Here is a 20,928-nt window from a genome sequence, read left to right as displayed (position 1 = left end):
ATAATTTTTCTGCCTCAGGCCAGCCTTTTCTTTTTTTATTTTTTTGTTAACTAATGGGAGGAGATGTGGTCTCCCTTCCCCCACCTGCTTGAACCTGCTTGCTCAAGGGCAGAGCTTCCTGCTCATTCATCCTGCCACGCCTACTGCTGGACCCTGCTGCTTTGTTGCTTGGAAGCACACACGTGTTCGTCCTGCTACTGGACCCTGAGATTACTTGGCGGGAAATTGGGTTCCCTCCCCCTTCCTTTATAACTGAGTGTCTGAAAATAGTAAAATTGAGCTTTGATCAGAATGTTGTCTTAGCTTCATTCCCTTCTCTCGCCGCCTAGCCCCTCTTCTTTTCCAGGTTTCCAAAATGCCTTTCCAGGCTAAAACCCAGGCTGTGATCTGCTGGCCGGACACAACAGTTAAGAGCACTGATTGCTCTTCCAGAGGTCCTGAGTTCAAATCCCAGCAACCACATGGTGGCTCACAACCATCTGTAATGAAATCTGATGCCCTCAACTGGTGTGTCTGAAGATAGCTCCAGTGTATTTATAGATAATAAATAAATAAAATCTTTAAAAAAAAAAGAAGAGAAGTCAGAAAGGCTTTAAGAGCCAGAGGGGATGGAGAACACCAATGAAACAAGGCCTCTGAACACAACAGGTCCCTTAGGAAGGTGGGTCACCTTAAGATCATGTATCTTCCCAGAATTCCTGCCCCCAGTATAGGCCAAGAGCCAGCAGGAGGTTCAGGGGGCCTGTCTGCCTTTCCTCAAACAAGGATAATGTACCTACCTTCCTCCCTCCCTCCCTCCCTCCCTCCCTCCCTCCCTCCCTCCCTTCCTTCCTTCCTTCCTTCCTTCCTTTTTTGTTTGTTTGTTTTGTTTTGTTTCCTTTCTGGTACTGGCCTAAACCTAAGTGTAGTTTTAAACACCCTACCTAACATTTTGGGATTCCTTGCCCCCTTTTTTAAAAGACATACATATACATATGCATGCACTCATGCGCACACACACACAGTTGGTCATACAAGGCAGACTTCCAGGTCTATCTTTTCTATTCCTTTAGGCAGCTGTGAGGCTTACAGTTTGCCTGCCCTGATTTTTCCTTTAAAACACAAATAAATGGCCCTGAGTTTCCATTTGACTTTTCTTTCCCTTTAAAAGTGTATACGCCCATTTACTGTGCGTGTGCTCCCGTGTAGATCCCATGGTACACACAAGGAGGTCTGAGGACAACTTGCAGGAGTCAGTTCTCTTCTTCCTCAGGTTTTCAGGCTTGGGGCAGAAGCCTTTTCCTGGTGAACCATCTCACCAGCCAAAAGAATGTGTTTGTTTGGGCTGCATGTGTGTATGTGCAGGTACACCTGGTGCCAACAGAAGCCAGAAGAGGGCACTAGATTCCCTGGAACTGGAGTTTTAGATGGGTGTGAGCTGTCATGTGGGTGCTGGGAAACAAACCCAAGTCCTCTGAAAGAGCAGAGAGTGCACTTAAACACTGAGCCATCGTCTCAGCTTCTTGCATCCATTTTTAATTCATATATGTATATTCTATTTGTTTGTTTGTTTACTTCCTTGCTTGCTTGTTTGTTGAAGTTGGTGCCATAGCTTGATTACTCTAAAACTCAATAGATAGATCAGGCTGGCTTTGTACTCACAGAGATCCTCCTGGTTCTGCCTCCTGAGAACCAGGATTAAAGAAAGGGGTGTGCCAACATGTTCAGCTTTAATTCTTTTATTAGTTAAACCAAAAGCCCCACAAAGGAACTTCGATTTCCTGGGCATCATATGATGTCTCCGCTGGGGCTCCCCAAGATTTCTGCTAACACTTTTTTCTTACCTTTCAATTCTTGGCAGAGAAAATGATCTCGTTCTTGCACCCTTCAACAGTACCAAGTGGGTGAAAGCAAGTAGACCTGACTTCAAATTCCCAGCACCTACACAAGAGCTACGCACGGCCACACATGCCACAATGCCAGCATTTGCTGGGGACAGAGACCTGTAGATGCTCAGAGCTTAGTGGCCAGTAAGCCTCGAATTAACAGTGACCTTTTGACTCAAAGAGCCACTGTCTCAAAAGTAAGGTTCTAAGTGAGAGAGGAAGACCCGACACCCTGCTCCTGCAAGTGCTAACTTCCCTGTCAGAAAAAAATACACAGTAAGCAATACTGAGATGCCACTTTAATCAAGTCAGGAGTTACAAACCCGGGTATTTTCAAGAGAATGCCATGTTTACCTGAGAATACGGTATGAGAGTTTCAAACTGCTGATGAAGTTCTAGTAGCTGAATTAACTCTGCATTCTTCTTGGCTTTCTCTTTAATCATATGGATGTAATGGTCTGGATTTTCTGCGAATGTGTATGCAGCATCTCTGGTACTGAAAGTATAATATTTTTCTTTGTATTTCAAAATTCCAATGGCTGGATTTCCTGTGAAAGTTAAGAACAACAATTTAATTAGGCATGAGCCAAGCAATTTTGTTTTTGTGGTAAGCCATAGGACCAATGTCGCTATGGATACACACACACACACACACACACATGTATACACACACACATACATATACACGCACATTTTAACATATTAGTTCTACTTTTGTTTTGTTAAAAACATTATTAAATGATTAAAAATGTGAAATTTATGTTAAACTATGTAAGTGTAACTTTAAAATACATTTTATGTGGCTGAAGAAATGGCTTAGCAATAAAAATTAAATGGGGCTCTTGCACAGGACCCAAAGTCAGTTCCCAGCACCTCTCTCTAGTGGCCCACTAAATCTTGAGTTTCGCTAACAGCCTACAAGCCCTACCTATCTGTTTCTGTGCTCCAGCCCTATGCAAAGGCTATAGGACTGTGCACAGCCAAACAGCTTTTTAATGGAGGGATCTGAACTTAGGTCCTTCACACTTACTCAGCTTACCACTGAGCCAGGACCACAGCCCCTAATGCTTCTTACCCATTAAGCCACATCCACAGTTCCTAATGGGTTATTTTAAAAAATGACTCTATTAAGAACTAGAAAAATATGACATTGTTTCCTCAATACAGAATTGCATGTCTTCCACTATAAAAAGATCCTACAAAGACTGTGGGTTATTTACTATCCATATGTCTTGTGGAAATTATGTAGGAAATGTTAATACTGTTTTATTTATTCCTCTAACAAATAATTGATGGCTTTATTCTTGGTAGAGAGGGATACAGGAGGAATACAAGTGCCCACTCCCAACAAATCACAAATATAAAAAGTCAGAATGACCAGTGTTATGGGAATAACAAACTAACTAAAAAAAAAAATCACATAAGCAAGCAAGTTAAATGCATGATAAAACAAAGGAGAATGAGATTGGTATTTTAATATTTTAATAGAAATTGAATAGGGAAGGTGTAGTAAAACTAAAAGCATGAGTTGGGGTCGAGTGATCAAGACTTCTGGTAGTTATGACATCATCTGGAAAGGACAGATGTGACAGTGTGGAAAGCCAGCATCCTTGGGAGTAGGGGGTGTAAGCCATATAGTCTGCACTCCCAAACAACGCAGAGTAGAGGTAATACGGTAAACAGAGGCAAACCGACCTGCCCTGTGCTAATTTATTCAGGGGGGATCTGGAACACACAGGCAGGCAACCCTGCTACATTCCGGTGTTCTTACTAATACAGCCGGTGGGAACTCGGGGCTGTGTTGGTCACTGCCCTATTGTCATGTCTCTAGTGTGCTTGTTCCTCATGCCAACATACAGAATTAAGCCAATTTGTTTTCTCTACCATGCACACATAGGATTCTAGCAATTTTGTGACAAAAACAACAAACAACAACAACAAAACCCACCAACCAACCAACTATAAAACATTGAAAAACAACAAAGAGATCAAGAAAAAAGTGAAGGGTGGGTTAATGTTACAAAGTAAATATTAAGCAGTTTTTTTCTTTTTCAATTGTCTTTTGCTGTAGTCTGTCCTAGTTTGCTTTCTGTTGCTCTGATAAAACGCAGCCTAGGACCAACTTGGGGGAGGAAAGGGTTTGTTTCCTTTTCCAAGCTGACAGTCCATCACTGAAGGCAGGCACCTGGAGGCAGGAAGTGAGGTGGGAGACCATGGAGGGGTGCTGCTTGCTGGTGTGCTCTCTATGGCTTCCCTGCTACCTTTCTCACACAGCCCACGCCTGGTGATGGCACGGTCCAGAGTTGCCTTGACCTCTTAACGTTAGTTATTACTCAATACAAGGCCTCCAAGACATGTTCAGAAGCCAACCTGACGGAGGCAATTCTTTAATTGAGGTTTCCTCTGCCCATGTATGTCCTGTTGACGAGGGCTAGCCCCCTTCAGCTACTTGCCAGTTCCACTGCACACAGAACTTTTTGAATTATAATGTATTTATAATGTATTGTCTCCCAATATCTAATTTACTCTTTATTTTGTAAAATAATAACGTTACATATGATATAGATATAATTCACAATAGAAGAACTTGTAACAGAGAAATCCTAACCTATGTTAGTAACAGGTAGCTGCAGAGCAACCACGGATATTTTTAAGTGAACACATCAGTTGAATCCGTACGTCTTTTCCAGTAACTCTTTTAAAGACACTATCTTTTCACTGCTAAACTGGGCTCCCTCAGTACAGGAGAATCAACCCCTTCTCAAGGCACCACAGAGTCCATGTCATATAATGCTGGCTGAGCATCCCTAATACGAAATGCTCCAAAATCGGAAACAATTTGAGCTCCTTCACAACCCCCCCCCCCCGAGCAGAAATTTCATGTGATAAGTCACAGTAAAATATTTGGTGCACTAAAAGTAGTGTACTCTTAGTACACTGTACACAAAACATCTATGAAACATCAACAGATTTGTGTTTAAACTTAGGTGCCATCCCCTAATAGTCTCAGACTCTCCCACACCCACAATTAGAAACATTTCTGGCCTGAAGCAACTTAGATCAGGGAGAGTCAGCCTGTTACGTCTCTCAGCCCTCATTCCTTACAGTCTCTTGTTCAATCTATCATGCTGTCCTGGAAGCACCTGCAGATGAGGACGGTGTCAGGTCCTCTTGGCATCTCCTCCCTAGTTCACCATCTGCGTCCATACAATGTTAAAGGACGCACAGTACAGACAATAAGTGAGCACTCGTATGAACAGGCATGGGGAGGGCAGACTCTTATCTCTAACTGAATACCTGGGAGGAGAAGGCCATCAGTCACAGCAAATGTGTAGCCACAAAACCCACGATACTGAATTAACAGTTTGTTAAAGTTTGCTGTTGTTTCTGGAAAAAGCCATTCCTGTGTTCTGAAATCTGCCAACTCCACTCTTTCTTCTACAATGAGAGAGAACAGGAAACGGTTTTCATTCTTTGAGAAGACGCAATTTCCGAAATACATCAGCAGTATGTCATTCTAAACATTAGCTTCTTATCATCTCAACCTTTTTGAATTGACAAAGTTTCCCCTGGTGCACACAAAAATCAGACTTATTGGGGGTGATATTCATGTAAAGAAGAGGAAAGGCCTCAGGGACCGTCCAGGTCAGTAACTTGCTAGACAAAGGTAGAAGTAGACCTCTGCTCCAGACTGAACACTGAAGAGACATTTCAGAAAAACCTGTTCTGCAGGTAAGGGAAAGGCCGACCAGAGCACTTCTGTCAGGGTACGCAGTGGTCCTGCTGCTACACAGTAAATTACCCAAGGAGATGAGCAGAAAGAACTGTTAGGTGACCAAGAGTGTTATGTGACCTTCATTTAAGACGCCACGAGTCAGGCAGATTTCTGAGTTCGAGGCAGGCCTGGTCTACAAAGTGAGTTCCAGGACAGCCAGGGCTATACAGAGAAACCCTGTCTCGAAAAACCAAAAAAAAAAAAAAAAAAAAAAAAAAGTACACTGTAGCTGTCTTCACACACCCCAGAAGAAAACATCAGATCTCATTACGGATGGTTGTGAGCCACCATGTGGTTGCTGGGATTTGAACTCATGACCTTCAGAGGAGTAGTCAGTGCTCTTAAACACTGAGCCATCTCTCCAGCCCTAGACATATTGTTTTAATGAAAGTACATAAGTAGTAAAAACTTCCACTGAGAGGAGCTGGGGAATCCTATTTAGCTTCCAGTTTTTATATATTCTAATAATTTAAGAAACCAACTCACTGCTACATTTTTACTTTCTAGTTTTTACCAAAATAGAATCTGAAAAAGAAATTAGTAAATGATCTAACTTCATTTTTTTAGAAGAAGCTCTTGAGTGCTTCATTCTAGCTCTACTTTGACATTTCTCATGAATTTTAGGTTGTCTTTAATATATAAAAAGTAAAAGGCTGATAAAAAGATTAAAAGCTGACTGATCATGTCAACCTTTCTGTAAGAATCAACAAATCAGCCGGGCAGTGGTGGCACTCCCAGCACTCTCGGGAGGTAGCAGCAGGCAGATCTGTGAGTTCGAGGCTAGCCCGGTCTACAGAGTGAGTTTCAGGACAGCTAACTCTACCCAGAGAAACTCTGTCTCAAAAAGAGAGGGAGGGAGGAAGGATATCAATATATCTTTAAAGGGCATAAGAGTCACTAAATTTGCTCACAAATTTCAATGTGACACTAAGAAGATGTGTAGCAAGTATCATTCTTTAAAATGGAGCTTTACCTGCAACAAAAACAGCAAGGGTTTTTCTCAGTACATCAATTACAAAACCATCACTCCTGCAATATAAATGCATTAAACACACAAAACCAGGACATGAAGGATTAAATAACAATTTCTGGAAGTAAAATACTCAGTTTCCATATCTGTATTTTTCATACTCCCCACACCTTTCTTGTTTTGTTTATTTTTTTGAGATAGGGTCTCCTGTAGCTCAGGCTGGCCTTGACTCCTGCCTCTACCACCTACACACTGAAAACTAAAGATGTGTGTTACAATGTCTGGGTTTTTTTTTTTCATGTTTTCTATAATGAATTTCAGTCTTTCATACTTAAGATGTTTAGTATTTTAGAAAGCTAGAGCATGAAAATTTGAAGCCAACAAGAGTGACTTTAAGCTAACGGTCACCTTAAAGAGAAGGAGAGCACGTCTGTGCCTTACCCATGTGTTCCTCTATCCTCGTCAAATCGCTTTTCACGACGACGCCATCAAGAAGACCCAGCATCACTTTCTCGGGAAAGAGGAGCTCGTGGGTGCCCAGGAAGAGCTCCAGGTTGGTGGTCAAGTTACTGAGAACGCTGATCAGAACCGTCTCATCCTGGAAGCTCATCCACAGACTCGCCAGTGCAATGAAGATGGGCTAATGGGAGAGGGCATGGATAAAGTGACCATGTGACAGAGCCTTCGCTGTGCTCTTAAGAGCAAGCAGGCGTCGCAAAGAAACTCATTTGTCTACATGTCCTAGTCTCATCACACCAGAGCAGACTCGTGAGTCAGGAGGAGGAGAACCAGTGCTTTCTTTCCAAGTATTTCATTTGGCATAACTGTTATTAAATTAATTTACTCAAGAAGCAGCCAAACACATTTGATCTCCTAAGAAATAGTATCACTTTACCTCAAAAGGCCAAGAAGGAAAATAGACTTGGAAATTTTTGTTCAACAACTAAATAACCCACTAAAGTAGATTTATGTGGCCCTATCATGAATCAATAGAACCTAGAAAGCCTACACGTGCATCTTCTGGCATGTCAAGGGTGCTGCAAGCTAAATCTTGAGGTCAGTGAAATAAAATATCTTACTCACAGTAGAAATTAACATTAATAAAAAAAACAGAAATCAACCAGGCCTCACATAAAGTTCTCACTTTATAAAACCAATGTTGAGAACGCCTGCAGAAAGCTATCATGGTTTCAAATGGTCCACACACATGTAAAACGCATGGACATTTTACAACTACCTTGTTCAGATCAGGGTTAGCGCATTTTCCTATAAAACGGTACTGTTGATCAGAAAGTCATTGCATGGTTAAAAAAAGGGGGGTCTTCCTTTCAGATAAGACGTGAGTTGTATCACATCTGTGCTAGTCTCGATTTCTGACAGAGTACTAGGAACACATTCTCATTCTCTCCCGCTCCATCTGCCCCCCCTTCCCCCCCCCCATGTGTGTGAGAGATTGTAGAGGCCAGAGGTTGATGCTGGGTATCCTCCTCAATCGCTCTTTACCCTAGTTCTTAAGTCAGGATTTCTCACTGAACCTGGAGTTCACTGATTGGCCAATATAAGATAGGCCAGAAATCCTCCTGGCTCTGTCTACACAGCATTGCAGATGGCTTTTTACCCAGGTGCTAGGGATCTAAACTTGGGTGCTTGTGTGACTGGGTGGCAGGCCCGTTACCAACTGAACTATCTTCTCAACTCCGTAACACACTTCAACACTACAATGGACTGCTTCTGTGGCCACAGATGCTACACGGTCATCGTTCCTAGAGATCATGATTTCCTTTCAGTAGTGACTGCCCTCATCAAACAGCAGGCTGTTACTAACCTTGGTTCATGAAACGAACCAGAACAAGAACAAGAACAAGAACAAGAACAAGAACAAGAACAAGAACAAGAACAAGAACAAGAACAAGAACAAGAACAAGAACAAGAACAAGAACAAGAACAAGAACAAGAACAAGAACAAACAAGAACAAACAAGAACAAGAACAAGAACAAGAACAAGAAGAACAAGAACAAACAAGAACAAGAACTAACCAACCATGTGCCAGGGAGTTTGCGCAGCAGTAGAGCACTGGCCCTGTTTGTGCACAGCTGGGTTTGATCACGGGCGAGAAAAGGCTTGTACTATCAAGGTGGGTAAAAACACTCACAAGCCTGATAGCCCAGGCTTGATTCCAGGATCCCACTAAGAAAGTAAAGAACCAGTTTCTGAATGTTGCTCTCTGGCCTCTACATGTGCCGTGTGACCTGCCCCTTCATATATATATATATATATATATATATATATATATATATAAAACCACCAACCAAAGAGTACACACAGAGGGACATCAATGGTAGGGGAGGCCCTTGGTGCTGTGAAGGCTCCATGCCCCAGTGTAGGAGAATGCCAGGTCAGGAAGCTGGGAATGGGTGGGGAGTGGGTGGGCTGGTGGGGTGTGGGCGGGTAGGTGGGTGGGGGAAACACCCTCATAGAAGCAGGGGGAGGGAGAATGGGATAGAGGGTTTTCACAAGGGAAACCAGGAAAGGGGATAACATTTGAAGTGTAAATAAAGAAAATATCCAACAACAACAACAACAAAAAGACAAAGTCACTGAGTGTGGTGGTACACACCTCCTTTCTTCCTCCTTCCTCCCTCCCTCCCTCCCTCCCTCCCTCCCTCCCTCCCTCCCTCCCTCCCTCCCTCCCTCCCTCCCTCCCAGCACTCAGGTAAGGAGGCAAGTGGATCTTTGTGATTTAAAGCCAACCTGGTCTCCAGAGCAAGCTCTGGGCCAGTTAGGGCGATATCCTGAGAGCCTGGTCCACAGAAGCGAGGAGGAAGGGGATGCCAGATACTCACGAAGACTTGGGACGTTGGGACCGCCGTCTTAGATTTTACTGCCATTTTCAGTTGTTCCAGTTGAGCTGCTAATTGTTTTATCATCATCTCTACTTCCTCAGCACAAGTAATTATATCTGACTGTGGAGGCAACGTGACTTGGATTCATATTTTATAATTTTACTATTAATACCATGTGATAAGCCCTCCCCGCCCCCAACTTCCAAGCGGCAATGACCCTGTCTGTGCTGGCTCCCTGCCAACAATGCAAAACGCACGCCCTCAGTTACAAATGTTCCAAATACACACACCAGTGCTTTCCGCGTGTTACCAATCCTACTGCCCACTACTGAAGAGAACCAACACAGTCCCACTAAGACCAAACCTAACTTTGCTGTTTCTGTTTTAAGCCCTGGTCACACCAAGGCAACGTGAACTTCCTGAGGTTGCCACCTTTGGGAGTCACCCCGTTCTCGGGGGAGACTTCGTTAAGCGGAAGATGCCAGATCTTGTGACAGTAGCTCACCAAAACAGTCTGCAGGAAGACCTCATACTGCCGAACATTGTACAGTGCTTCCTTTAACATATACGGCTGGAGTTCTTTGGCCATGAGAGGGTTGTTGGTTACTTTCTCAAGGATGGCCGTGTAGCGAAACGCCTGGTCCTGGGCAATCTGAAGCTGGGAGTCTATGTGCTGTGTGGTGGTTGGGATCGCTTCGTGGAGAATGGCCGGCACTGTGTGTCAGGGTGAGAGAGCACAGGCATGGGGGGGGGGGGAAGAGCCCAGAAAATAGTTGTATTTTAAACATTAAATTGAGTCAGCTTTTTTTCTATCAGATTAATAATAATAAAGGAATGTCTTTTGTGGCCCCACCCCATGCAGAAAAGAACTTATCCAGACCAAAAAAAAAATACCCCCAGAAAACAAAAAACCCACTGTCATAATAATATGAAAAGGCAGAATCAGATCTACTTTTCTCACTAATTATATGAAAATGTAGGCAGACTGTGGTGCTGTATCCTGTATTTGGCATCTGGACACAAAAAATAAACAGAGCAGTCTAGTAAGGGCAGGCCCTCTCTGACTGGTGGGAATTTGGTTTTTGTAATTTTTACATTTATTTAATGTAAATAAATAAATTTTGTGTATGAGTACTTTAACTACATATAGATCTGTGCAGCATGTGTGTGCAATACCCATAGAGGCCAGAAGAGGGTGCTGGATCCCATGTTCCAGTGCATGGCCTGGTTGTGAGCCACCATGTGGGTGCTGTGAATGGAACCTCGAATCCTCTTTAAGAGTAGCAAATACTGAGCCAGCTTTCTAACCCTGGAACTTGAATTTTTATGATAACTTTTAAAAATAAAAACAAACAAAACCCTCATAGGGTTGGAGGTGTAACTCTGTGGTTTCCCAGCCCCCAAAAGTTAGGAAGGCAGGAGAGAAGACAGCCAGGGTGGCTGACTGGCTGACCCTGCTGTTGGTGTTGATGTAGTGATCTAGGTAAAGGCAGTGACTCCTTCTCAACGGGTCTGCAGAAGTGTAAAGTTCACATGAAACGACTTCTACCGTTAGTTAGGTCCTTTATTAGATACTTTCTAAGGATTTGCAAACTTAAAGGATGCACTGTGGGTGTGGTGGTGCGTGCCTTTCATCCCAGCATTTGGGAGCAGTTGGATCTCTGTGAATCTGAGGCAAGCCTGGTTTACAGAGCAAGTTCCAGACTGTTCACGGTTACACAGTGAGATCCTGCCTAAAAACTAAAAATAAATAAACAACAAGGCATTGTGTAAGGGCCAGCACAGGAGTCGTTTCTGACTCTGCAGATCTTGGCATGTCTCCTCTTTGGCTTTTTTGTTTTGTTTATGTTTTTTGTTGTTTTTGTTTTTTGAGACAGAGTTTCTCTGTGTAGCCTTGGCTGTCCTGGAACTCATTTTGTAGACCAGGCTGGCCTCAAACTAAGAAATCTGCCTGCCTCTGCCTCCCAAGTGCTGGGATTAAAGGCATGCGCCACCACCGCCCGGCCCTCTTTGGCTTTTTCATCCCGTTAAATATACAGCACAATTTTCTTTCCAAGATGATCTTTGCTTTTAAACTAGTTTTCCTCCCCTTGGCTGGCACAGCGTTCCAACGCTGGATTCTGGGCTGCGCCCTCATTCCAGTGACTGACTCAGTTCCCCAACACTAGCTCCATGGTACCGAAAATGAAGAGCAGTTGTTTGCGTAGGCGGCGGGGTGTGGTGCCTGCTGCACTGTGAAGTGGCGCCTTAAGCATGCAGAACCTTGAGTGAAGAGCAGCCTAAAGATGCACTTACAATCATCAATGCCTTCTCCTCCTTTCCCACAGTCTCTGTTAAATAAGCGAATTCCGGTAACAATCATGGTAAGCTCTTTCAACTGGCGCTCTTTGTCCTTCTTACTGAGGGTCAGAAATGTGGCGAGCTCAGCCTGAGGGAAAACGCTCTGCAGAGCCGCTGAAGCAGAACACAGGAGAGACACACCTCAATGGACCGAAACGTGCTGGTGGGACAAAGCTGGCAGAACTCAGGTTTAAAGCCTCGCTCTCTCTGTACAAAGTCGAGGGATGCGCCTTTCTAGTGTTACCTACACAATTTATACTTATGAATACCTTCTGTAGCATGCATAGCAAAGGTTACCAAATACCAGGTCTGAGCTACTGAAAATAATGTTATTACCCCATGTTTCTGTCCTTATTAATTCATCAATTGGAGACAATAATCTTTCTAATTAAGGCTCTGAGTAGATAAATCTATACTTTAAAATAAGAATGGAAAACTGTAATAGGAAGGCCGAATACCTTGCTTAATTCCCTCCACTATATATTGGTTTTGTTTTGGGAGGGAAGGAGTCCTGTGGAATCAGGCTGGCTTCAAACTCAATACATAGCTCAGGGTGGCTTTGAACCCCTGATTTACCTGTGCCTTTCTACTTCCCAGGCCTTCATACATACTCAGATAGTTCTAGAAACCTGGGTGAGTTTGAACTACTTCTGTGTGCTGATTTTCCTTCAATCTTTAACAATTTTATAAAATGCAATGGCCAAGACTAAGGAGATGGCTCCATGGGTAAGGGGCTTGCTTGCCACATAAGCATGATGACCACAGTCTGTACCCCCAGGAGCCATGGAAACCAACTCTGAGCCAGTGCAGTGCCTTCCTATGAAATTTCAGTGTTATAGAGGGAAGACTGGAGATCCTGGGGCAAGCTGTCGAGCTAGACTGGCCAAAACTGGAATGGAGAGTTCTGGGTTCAGTGAGGGACCCTGGCTTGGTAAATAAAGTAGACATACAGAGGAAGATTCTCAGGGCCAGCCTCCGGCCCGCGCACACACACACACACACACACATGTGCACACAAGCCCCCATCCATGCAAAGGTATGGACACACATGCACAAACTATACACATGAATACAGTGGGCATATAGGTCTGCTTATGGAATGGAAATCATTTCTAGTTTTTACCTGTTGCCTCTCTGACAATCTTGATGTCTGTGGGGGATCCAAGCCCAGAGCGCAGTAGCACATAGCTGACGATCTTTCTGTAGAGATTTTCCAGCTCTTCCCTAGCACTTGCTCTATTGTCTGTGATTTCTCTGCTAACAATGCTTAATCTGGATTCTAAGACCCGATGATGTTCTTCAAGAAAGTCCTCTAAAATGAGCAAATAACACTATTTCGCATCTTCAATACTTAAAATCCACCTCAGATAAGGGCTCAGGAAAAACAGGTTCGTGTATGTCAAGTTCATGAAAACAAAACTCCCTGCCACCTTCCCTTGAGTGCAGGGATTGAGCCCCACTGAACTAAATCCCCAAACCATGACTTCTTAAGGTATAATGGTGAATGAAAACAGAGGGCAGCAAGAAGTCTAAATACAGAAATCTAGTAGGAAATGTTATTACAGAAAGTCAATAGAATATTCTGTCAAAGCATATGTGTAAACACACATAAGTGTGTAAAGACATGTAGCGCAGTATTATATATGGAGTCTATATACTCTTCTTTGGTTATACTTGTCTTAGTCCTAGTAAATGTCTTCTGAGTAATATTACTGATAATACAATGTCGCATTGTCTTAGTAAGGGTTTCTATTGCTCTATAAACACCAATTACCAAAAGCAACTTGGGAGGAAAGGGTTAATTCAGACATCACAGTTTTTCACATCATTGAGGGAAGTCAGGGCAGGAAGCTAGCCACAGGAATGGAGCAGAGGACATAGTGGAATGTTGCTTACTGGCATGCTCACTGGGGTTGGCTCAGCCCAACAGTGGTGCTATCTACCTCCCAGGGGTGGGCCCTCCCACATCAACCATTCATCAAGAAAACGCCCCACAGACTTGCCTATGGGCAAACATGATGGAGCCTTTTCCTCAAATGAGGTTCCCCTCTTAGGTGACCCTAGCTTATGTTAAGCTGACCAAAAACAAAACAAAACAAAACAAAACAACCCCTAGGCAGCAAATATATAAATAATTTATTCTTCTTTTATCTTCCTGTGTCATGCTGTGACTGGAGACCACCTTGACCACCAGAACAATTCTTGTAACTTAGTGAAATCTCTCAATCACAATTCAACAATGCAGCATTCATATCTATAATTTCACCACAAAAGCAACTGAGAATGTTTTACTAAATGAAAAAAAAAAGAAAAGAAATCAAATTTCTTTAATTTTATGGTCCCCCACTCACACCTTTGGGATTTCATTGTTATTAAGCAAAAAAGTAAGATATTATTTTACATATTTTACATACTGAATGTCTACTGCATAGAAAGAAAAAAAATAAAATCACCAAATGGTTAATATTATCGAATTATAGAAAATAGTTCATTTTCCTTTCCTCATTTGTAACATGCCATATATACACAATATATATATACATATATATTAAATATAATATAAAATAGTAAATATACTTAAATATGTTCTGAACTTAAATTCCCACATTCCTTTGGAGTAGTTGCATAATTAAAATATTATGAGATAATATTCAAAACCAAGAATAAGAAGATCTAAAAATTAAGAATTCTAACTTCAGTGGCTTAGTTTCTAGTTGTTACATATTAGTTCCATAAAGGTTAAAAATAGAAGAACTTGGAAATAAGCATATAGTTTCAAATCGACTTTTAGCACTCGTAAAGGCAATTGGCATTTTCCTCATCTGGATTTTCAACACTATCAGATATTTAAACATAGTGAACTGTTTCTCAAAGGTTGTACTCACTTATAGGCTTGGTATCCAACCAGCCCATACTATTCTATACTATATACTGTTGAGCGGAGCCTGAGGAGGTGGGCTCCACTGGAAGAAAGGTGTTTAGGTCACTGCAGGTAACCTTTTGGGGAGCCCCCTACCTCGTCTCCTCATTTGCATTTCAGTCATGACACATGCCCTGTCAAGATGTGCCTCCAGGCCAGCGCAGAAGCAACGGGGCTGACAGAGCAATGTGCTAAAACTCTAAACCTGGACCCACACAGGCCTATCCTTTGTGTAAACTGATTACCTCAGGCATTCTATGAATAACAGCAGAAGGCTGCCTAACCAATCAAAGGCAGAAAAATTCAAAAGACAGACAAAAATTAATGTCATTAAACGATTAAGCCTGTTATCAACCAAATTAAACCTTTCTTACCTAAGCTGCAATATCTAAAACTTTTAAGATGTATGAAAATAGGTATCTATGTTACCTCGACTTGTATAGTTCATATCAAAGTAGACCTGCATCTTAATGGTGTCCAGGGATGGATTTTTATTGTCCAGTAGCCGTGCCACACAAAGCTGGAAGAGAACGTTGCATGAATGCTTCTACTATATTTTTCTGAAACATTCAAGTGGTTGGTTTGTTTGTTTGGGTTTTGAATTGTGACACAAGGTCTTATGGAGCCCAGACTGGCCTCTTGTAGCCCAGGCTCTATCTTCACAATGTACCCGAGGTGATTTTTAACTTAGGATCCTCCTGTCCCCACCTCCCCATTGCTCAGATTACCACACCTGACTTTATCCAGGGAATGCCTGGGTATCCAACACAAGGCTTTTTTTTTTTTTTTTTTTTTTTTTTAATGCATGCCTGGCAAGCAGTCTACCAACTGACGTATACTTGTCAAAACGAAAAGAAAGCGGGCAGAGCATGACAGTATACTCCTGAAAACCCAGCATCTCAACACTCACAAAACAGAGGCAGGAGGACCCACACAAGTTTTAGGCCAGCCAGAACTACAAACAAAAGGAAACCTTCAGTCAGAGAGAGAGAGAGAGAGAGACAGGGGTGGAGACACTGCGGCAGACAACTTAGCCCTGACTCCGTGATTGAAAGTGACAGTTGTCTAATATCCACTTATTAGTGAGTGCACACCATCCATGTCCTTTTGGGTCTGAGTTACCTCACTCAGGATGATGCCCTCCAGGTCCGTCCATTTGCCTGCAAAAATCAGGATGTCCTCATTCTTAATAGCTGAGTAATATTCCATTGTGTAAATGAACCACATTTTCTGTATTCATTCTTCTGTTGTGGGACATCTAAATTGTTTTCAGCTTTTGGCTATCACAAATAAGGCTGCTATGAATACAGTGGAACTTGTGCCCCTGTGGCATGATGGGGCATCTTTTGGGTATATTCCCAAGAGTGGTATAGCTAGGTCTTCAGGTAGATCTATTTCCAATCTGAGGAACCTCCAGATTGATTTCCAGAGTGGTTGTACCAGTTTGCAATCCCACCAGCAACAGAGGAGTGTTCCTCTTTCTCTACATCCTCTCCAACATGTGCTGTCACCTGAGGTTTTGATCTTAGTCATTCTGACTGGTGTAAGGTGGAATCTCAGGGTCAATTTGATTTGCATTTCTCTGATCACTAAGAACTTTGAACATTTCTTTAGGTGTTTCTCAGCCATTCGAGATTCCTCAGTTGTGAGTTCTCGGTTTAGTTCTATACCCCATTTTTTGATTGGGTTGTCTGTTTTTTTGGTGGTACGCTTCTTGAGTTCTTTATATATTTTGGATATTAGCCCTCTATCAGATATGGGGTTAGTGAAGATTTTTTTGCCCCAATATGTAGGTTTTCTTATTGACTATGTCCTTTGCCTTACAGAAGCTTTCCAGTTTCATGAGGTCTCATTTATCAATTGTTGATCTTATAGCATAAGCCATTGGAGTTCTATTTAGGAAATTTCCCCCTGTGCCAATGAGTTGAAGGCTCTTTCCCACTTTCTCTTCTATTTAGTTTCAGTGTATCTGGTTTTATGTTGATGTCCTTGATCCACTTGGTCTTGAGCTTTGTGCAAGATGACAAATGTGGGTCTATTTTCATTCTTCTACATACAGACAGCCAGTTAGACCAGCACCATTTAAGTGGATATTAGCCAAAAAGAAAAGAAAAAGAAAAAAGAAAAAAATCCATGCAGAATACACAAGATACAGTCCACAGAATTCAAAAGGCTCAACAAGCTGAAGTGCCCAAGTAAGGATGCCTCAGTCTCACTTGGGAGAGAGAAGAAAGCAATCACAAGTGGGGAGGGAGGGAGGGAGAGAAGGACTTGGGAGGGAATGTGGACAGGGTGGGGGGCAGTGGGGGGTAAAGGGGAACCTGGTCTGAAACTTGGTGCGGAAAAAGGACTGAAGCCCTTAGGACCAGCAGAAAGAATGTAAACAGGCAACCTCAGGAAATAGGAGGTTGGGGGGGGGGACCCCAAGAATGCACCAGAGACCTGGGAGGTGAGAGACTCCCAGGACTCATAGGGAGTGACCTTTGAAGAAATGCCAGTAGGGAGAGGGAACTTATAGAGCCCACCTTCAGCAGGAAGACAGGACATCAAGTGAGGGATGGAGTTGCCATCCCACAGTCACACCTCTGACCCATAATTGTTTCTGTCTGAAAGAATTACAGGGATGGAAATGGAGAGGAGCCTGAGGAAAAGGAGGTCCAGTGACAGGCTCAAAGTGGGATCCAGCTCAAGGGGAGGTCCCAAGGCCTGACACTATTAGTGAGGCTATGGAATGGTCACAAAAAGGCACCTATCATGACTGCCCCCCCCCGAAAGACCCAACAAGCAGCTGAAAGAGTCAGATGCAGATATTTGCACCCGACCAATGAACAGAAGCAGTTGACCCCTGTGGTTGAATTAGGGAAGGCTGAAAGAAGCTGAGGAGAATGGTGATTCTCTAGGAGGACCGGCAGTCTCAATTAATCTGGACCCCCGAGATCTTTCAAACACTGGACCACCAAAAAAGACAGCATACACTAGCGGATATGAGGCCCCCCAACACACACACAGCAGAGGACTTCCATGTCTGTGTTTATTCAGAGATGAAGCACCTAACCCTCAAGAGACTGGAGGCCCCAGGGAGTTTAGAGGTCAGGTGGAGTGGGAGGTGGGGGCATCCACGTGGGGTGGGGTGGGGTAGGGAGGAGTTGTGGGATGTGGAGCAGTCGGAGGGTAGATGGGGAGGGGTGGGGAATGGAATATGGAATGTAAAAAATGAATTACAAATAAAATTATATATAAAAAAAAGAAAAGAGAAAGTGACAGTTGTCACTTTCTGAGAGGATCTGACTGGAATGACTATTCTGCCTTTGTCTTTCCCCTTCTTGCATCAGGGGGTGTGGCACTTACTCGGACATGGAGGAAAGCCAAGGGAGGGAGCCCAGGAGGCCAGCAACAACCTAAGTACCTCAGACACTGATCTATTAGAAAATAACCCCTCACTTATTTACGCCACCCTCTGTGTCTCTTTATAACCTTGCTGAAGACAGGCTGGAAAACATAGTGTGCTATTTAAAAATCTGAAAATAGACAATCCCACACACGAGGCCTGTCAATCACCTTAACAAGTTTCTGCACGTCAGTCTTGATGAGGGTCCTATCCATGTTAAAGCCATTGCTGGGGTCTAGGACGACAGCTTTCACCTACAAACAGAGCACAGCAACTCATGTTACTCATATCATGAAATTAATTCATTTCTGTTTTTTAACCAGTTTCCTTGATGTTCAGCTAGTTTTCTTACCACTCTCCCTCTTTCCTGCTTTCCTTATAGGCTGGAGAGCGAAAAAGACATCAAAGGTGAATATGGGCTAGAAAAAAAATACATGACAAAGAGGCTGAAAGCAACAGTTGCCATTTCAGAGCAGGAAATGGTATCTCGTGTTCTCTTTATGTGTTGCTAACCAAAGAGCAGCACAGAAACCAAAGCAAGGCACATTTGAACAAAAAGACAGGTTAAAAACTTCACAGCGGAATATTACTGAGGTCTCTAAGGGTCACGAGATCTCCTAAATCACCTAAATCAGTCACGAAAGACGCTTTGCAGACTTTGAAAAGATGCCTTTTTACTAACATCTGACGACCTCAATGTTTTCAAATAAAAAGCATCAGGAAAGCACCCAAAGATCTTTTTTAAAGATTTATTTATTTTAACTTATACGAGTACACTGTAGCTGTCTTCAGACACACCAGAAGAGGGCATCAGATCCCATTACAGATGGTTGTGAGCCACCATGTGGTTGCTGGGAATTGAACTCAGGACTTCTAGTGCTCTTAACCACTGAGCCATCTCTCCAACCCCGCTCCCAAGAATTTTTAAGGAAAAAAAAAACAAAAAAGAAAAACAAAAACTCGATACCACAGTTTAAAATTTGTTTATAACACAATGACTTGCAAAACTAATCGATCTTACCATAAAAGCAACCACCGTCTCTGAAGCGATCTCTCCGTGGGCTGCACATTCCTGTCCTATTTCTCGTATGATATTCTTTATCACACTCTCTGCTTGAGTGGGAGGCATTGTGGCTAAATGAAGCAATAACTTTCTTTTAGTAATTTCATTTATGCACTTTTCCTGGTTAGATTCCATTATTAGATCTGGAATATCCACACTGTCTACTGAGTTATTACTATTTAAGTTTTTAATTATAATCTTGTTTCTTCCTGGGATTTTTTTTCCCATTTTAAATGACTCTAATGACAGAGAGTAACTGGGATTTTCCCCGAATTTAAATCATGCCACCCTCAAAAATATATATTGTGACATTAAAAAAAATTAATTAGGGATGGTGGCACATGTGTTAAATCCCAGCACTTAGGAGGCAGATGCAGATAGATCTCTACGAGTCTAGCCTGGTCTACATAGTGAGCGAGTGAGCCAGGGCTATGAAGTGAGACCCAGTCTCATAAAAAAATTACAAATAAATAAATAAATAAATAAAAGCAAGCTTAGGAGAATTTGGGTGAAAAAAGAAAAAAGAAAAAAAAAAAAAGAAAAACAAACAAACAAAAACCCAAGCCCCTGTGTAGGCAGCAAGACTACAGCTTGTAAAAGAAAGTGCTAATCAATATATTCTCTAACGGACCTTTCAGAACTGTAATACAATTTCATAACTGTAAGAAATTTTTTTCTCGGATTATTCCATCCTTGGCATTATGGACTCTAACAAAAACATTAAAAGTAAATAATGAAAACGTGAGAGCTATGAACCTCTAAAAAAGAACTCCTAGCTGTTACTCTCATCTATTATAAACTAGGGAAGAGTTAGGTATGTAAGTCAGGGCTCCCGATTTTCCCGAGTATCAGTAACAACCCAGGGGAGCGTGCAGGTAAAAGGAAACAAAGCCAGGAGTGCTCTGAGAGGTGGGAAACGCAGAACTGGACTATCAAAGGTCCAACCACATCTTCCGGAGAGACAAGTACCTCGCCTCCTTGGAAGCCAATTTGCTCATCTGAAAAAGGAGTGCTGTTATCACCTTCTCCTGAACTTAGAGTCTACTGTGGTTAGAAAAGTTCGCAGCTTGGCCAAGCAATGCCAGCCATCAGCGAGCATATCTGTGGGGACGTCAGATCTGCGGGCCACACAGCCAGGTTGACCCCGCTCCTTCCTGCACGCTTGCGCAGAGCGAGATGCCTGCCCACCCACTCTGTAGGTTACCTACTACCAACACTAGTTCTGTAACTGTCTGACGTCCGTCTTCTCGCCGGTACACCCGAGACTTAACGGCCTGGAGCTCCCTGGGCGCTGGGCTTGGCCCGCACGCCAGCCGGCCGCGGCTCTCCGGGCCAGCCCCAGAGCCTAAGCGGCAGTCACGTAACCGTGGAAACGGAACGCGACGCCAGAGGCTTGGGGCGGGGTCTGGCTATGGGGTGTGGCCAGGGGGCGGGGCGGACGGAGGAGGGCGGGAAGGGCAGCTGAAATGGGTCCTCTGGGATGACACCTTGAGAAGAGGGGTGTAGGGTTCTCCCTCAGCCTCCCAAGAGACAAGAACTCAAGTCCCAGGCGACAAAGTCACTTTGGCTACACCTCAGTTTTAAGACAATGATACATGAATTCTAAAACAAAGGTTTGATGTGCAGACGCTGTTTGTGTTGATAGTGTGAAAACATGCAAAATACATCTTTTGAAGAGGATGAGAAAGCCTGGGGTTCTTGGAATTCAACGTTTATAGTTTTGTCAAAAGAATGCTTTCATGTTCTCTTTCTGAAAGGAAGTC

At 43.0% G+C, this 20,928-nt stretch overlaps 1 protein-coding gene across 5 annotated transcripts in view; it reads right to left on the bottom strand.

Moving 5' to 3' along the window:
• Positions 1–20,531, bottom strand: part of Cfap206 (cilia and flagella associated protein 206) — a 45,773-nt gene extending 25,242 nt beyond the window's left edge. Inside the window, exons 1-11 of one of the 5 annotated variants that reach the window (XM_021160310.3) lie at positions 20,377–20,531; positions 19,124–19,236; positions 18,273–18,356; positions 15,144–15,234; positions 12,918–13,106; positions 11,750–11,908; positions 9,960–10,168; positions 9,455–9,574; positions 7,052–7,250; positions 5,163–5,303; positions 2,220–2,413 (exon numbers count right to left, since the gene is read on the bottom strand). In XM_021160310.3, the coding sequence (XP_021015969.1) occupies positions 2,220–2,413; positions 5,163–5,303; positions 7,052–7,250; positions 9,455–9,574; positions 9,960–10,168; positions 11,750–11,908; positions 12,918–13,106; positions 15,144–15,234; positions 18,273–18,356; positions 19,124–19,231 (1,494 nt within the window). In that variant the 5' untranslated portion in view covers positions 19,232–19,236; positions 20,377–20,531. The other 4 variants (XM_021160307.3, XM_021160308.3, XM_021160309.3 and 1 more) reach the window with 4 other exon arrangements.
• Between the last annotated feature and the right edge of the window lie 397 nt (positions 20,532–20,928).

This window comes from Mus caroli, unplaced genomic scaffold, assembly GCF_978045245.1.
Source record: "Mus caroli unplaced genomic scaffold, Mus_caroli_1 scaffold_6, whole genome shotgun sequence".
In the NCBI taxonomy this organism is placed as follows: Eukaryota; Metazoa; Chordata; class Mammalia; order Rodentia; family Muridae; genus Mus; species Mus caroli.
Note: the sequence above shows the minus strand (reverse complement) of the source record. Positions and strands in the feature narration are given on the sequence as shown.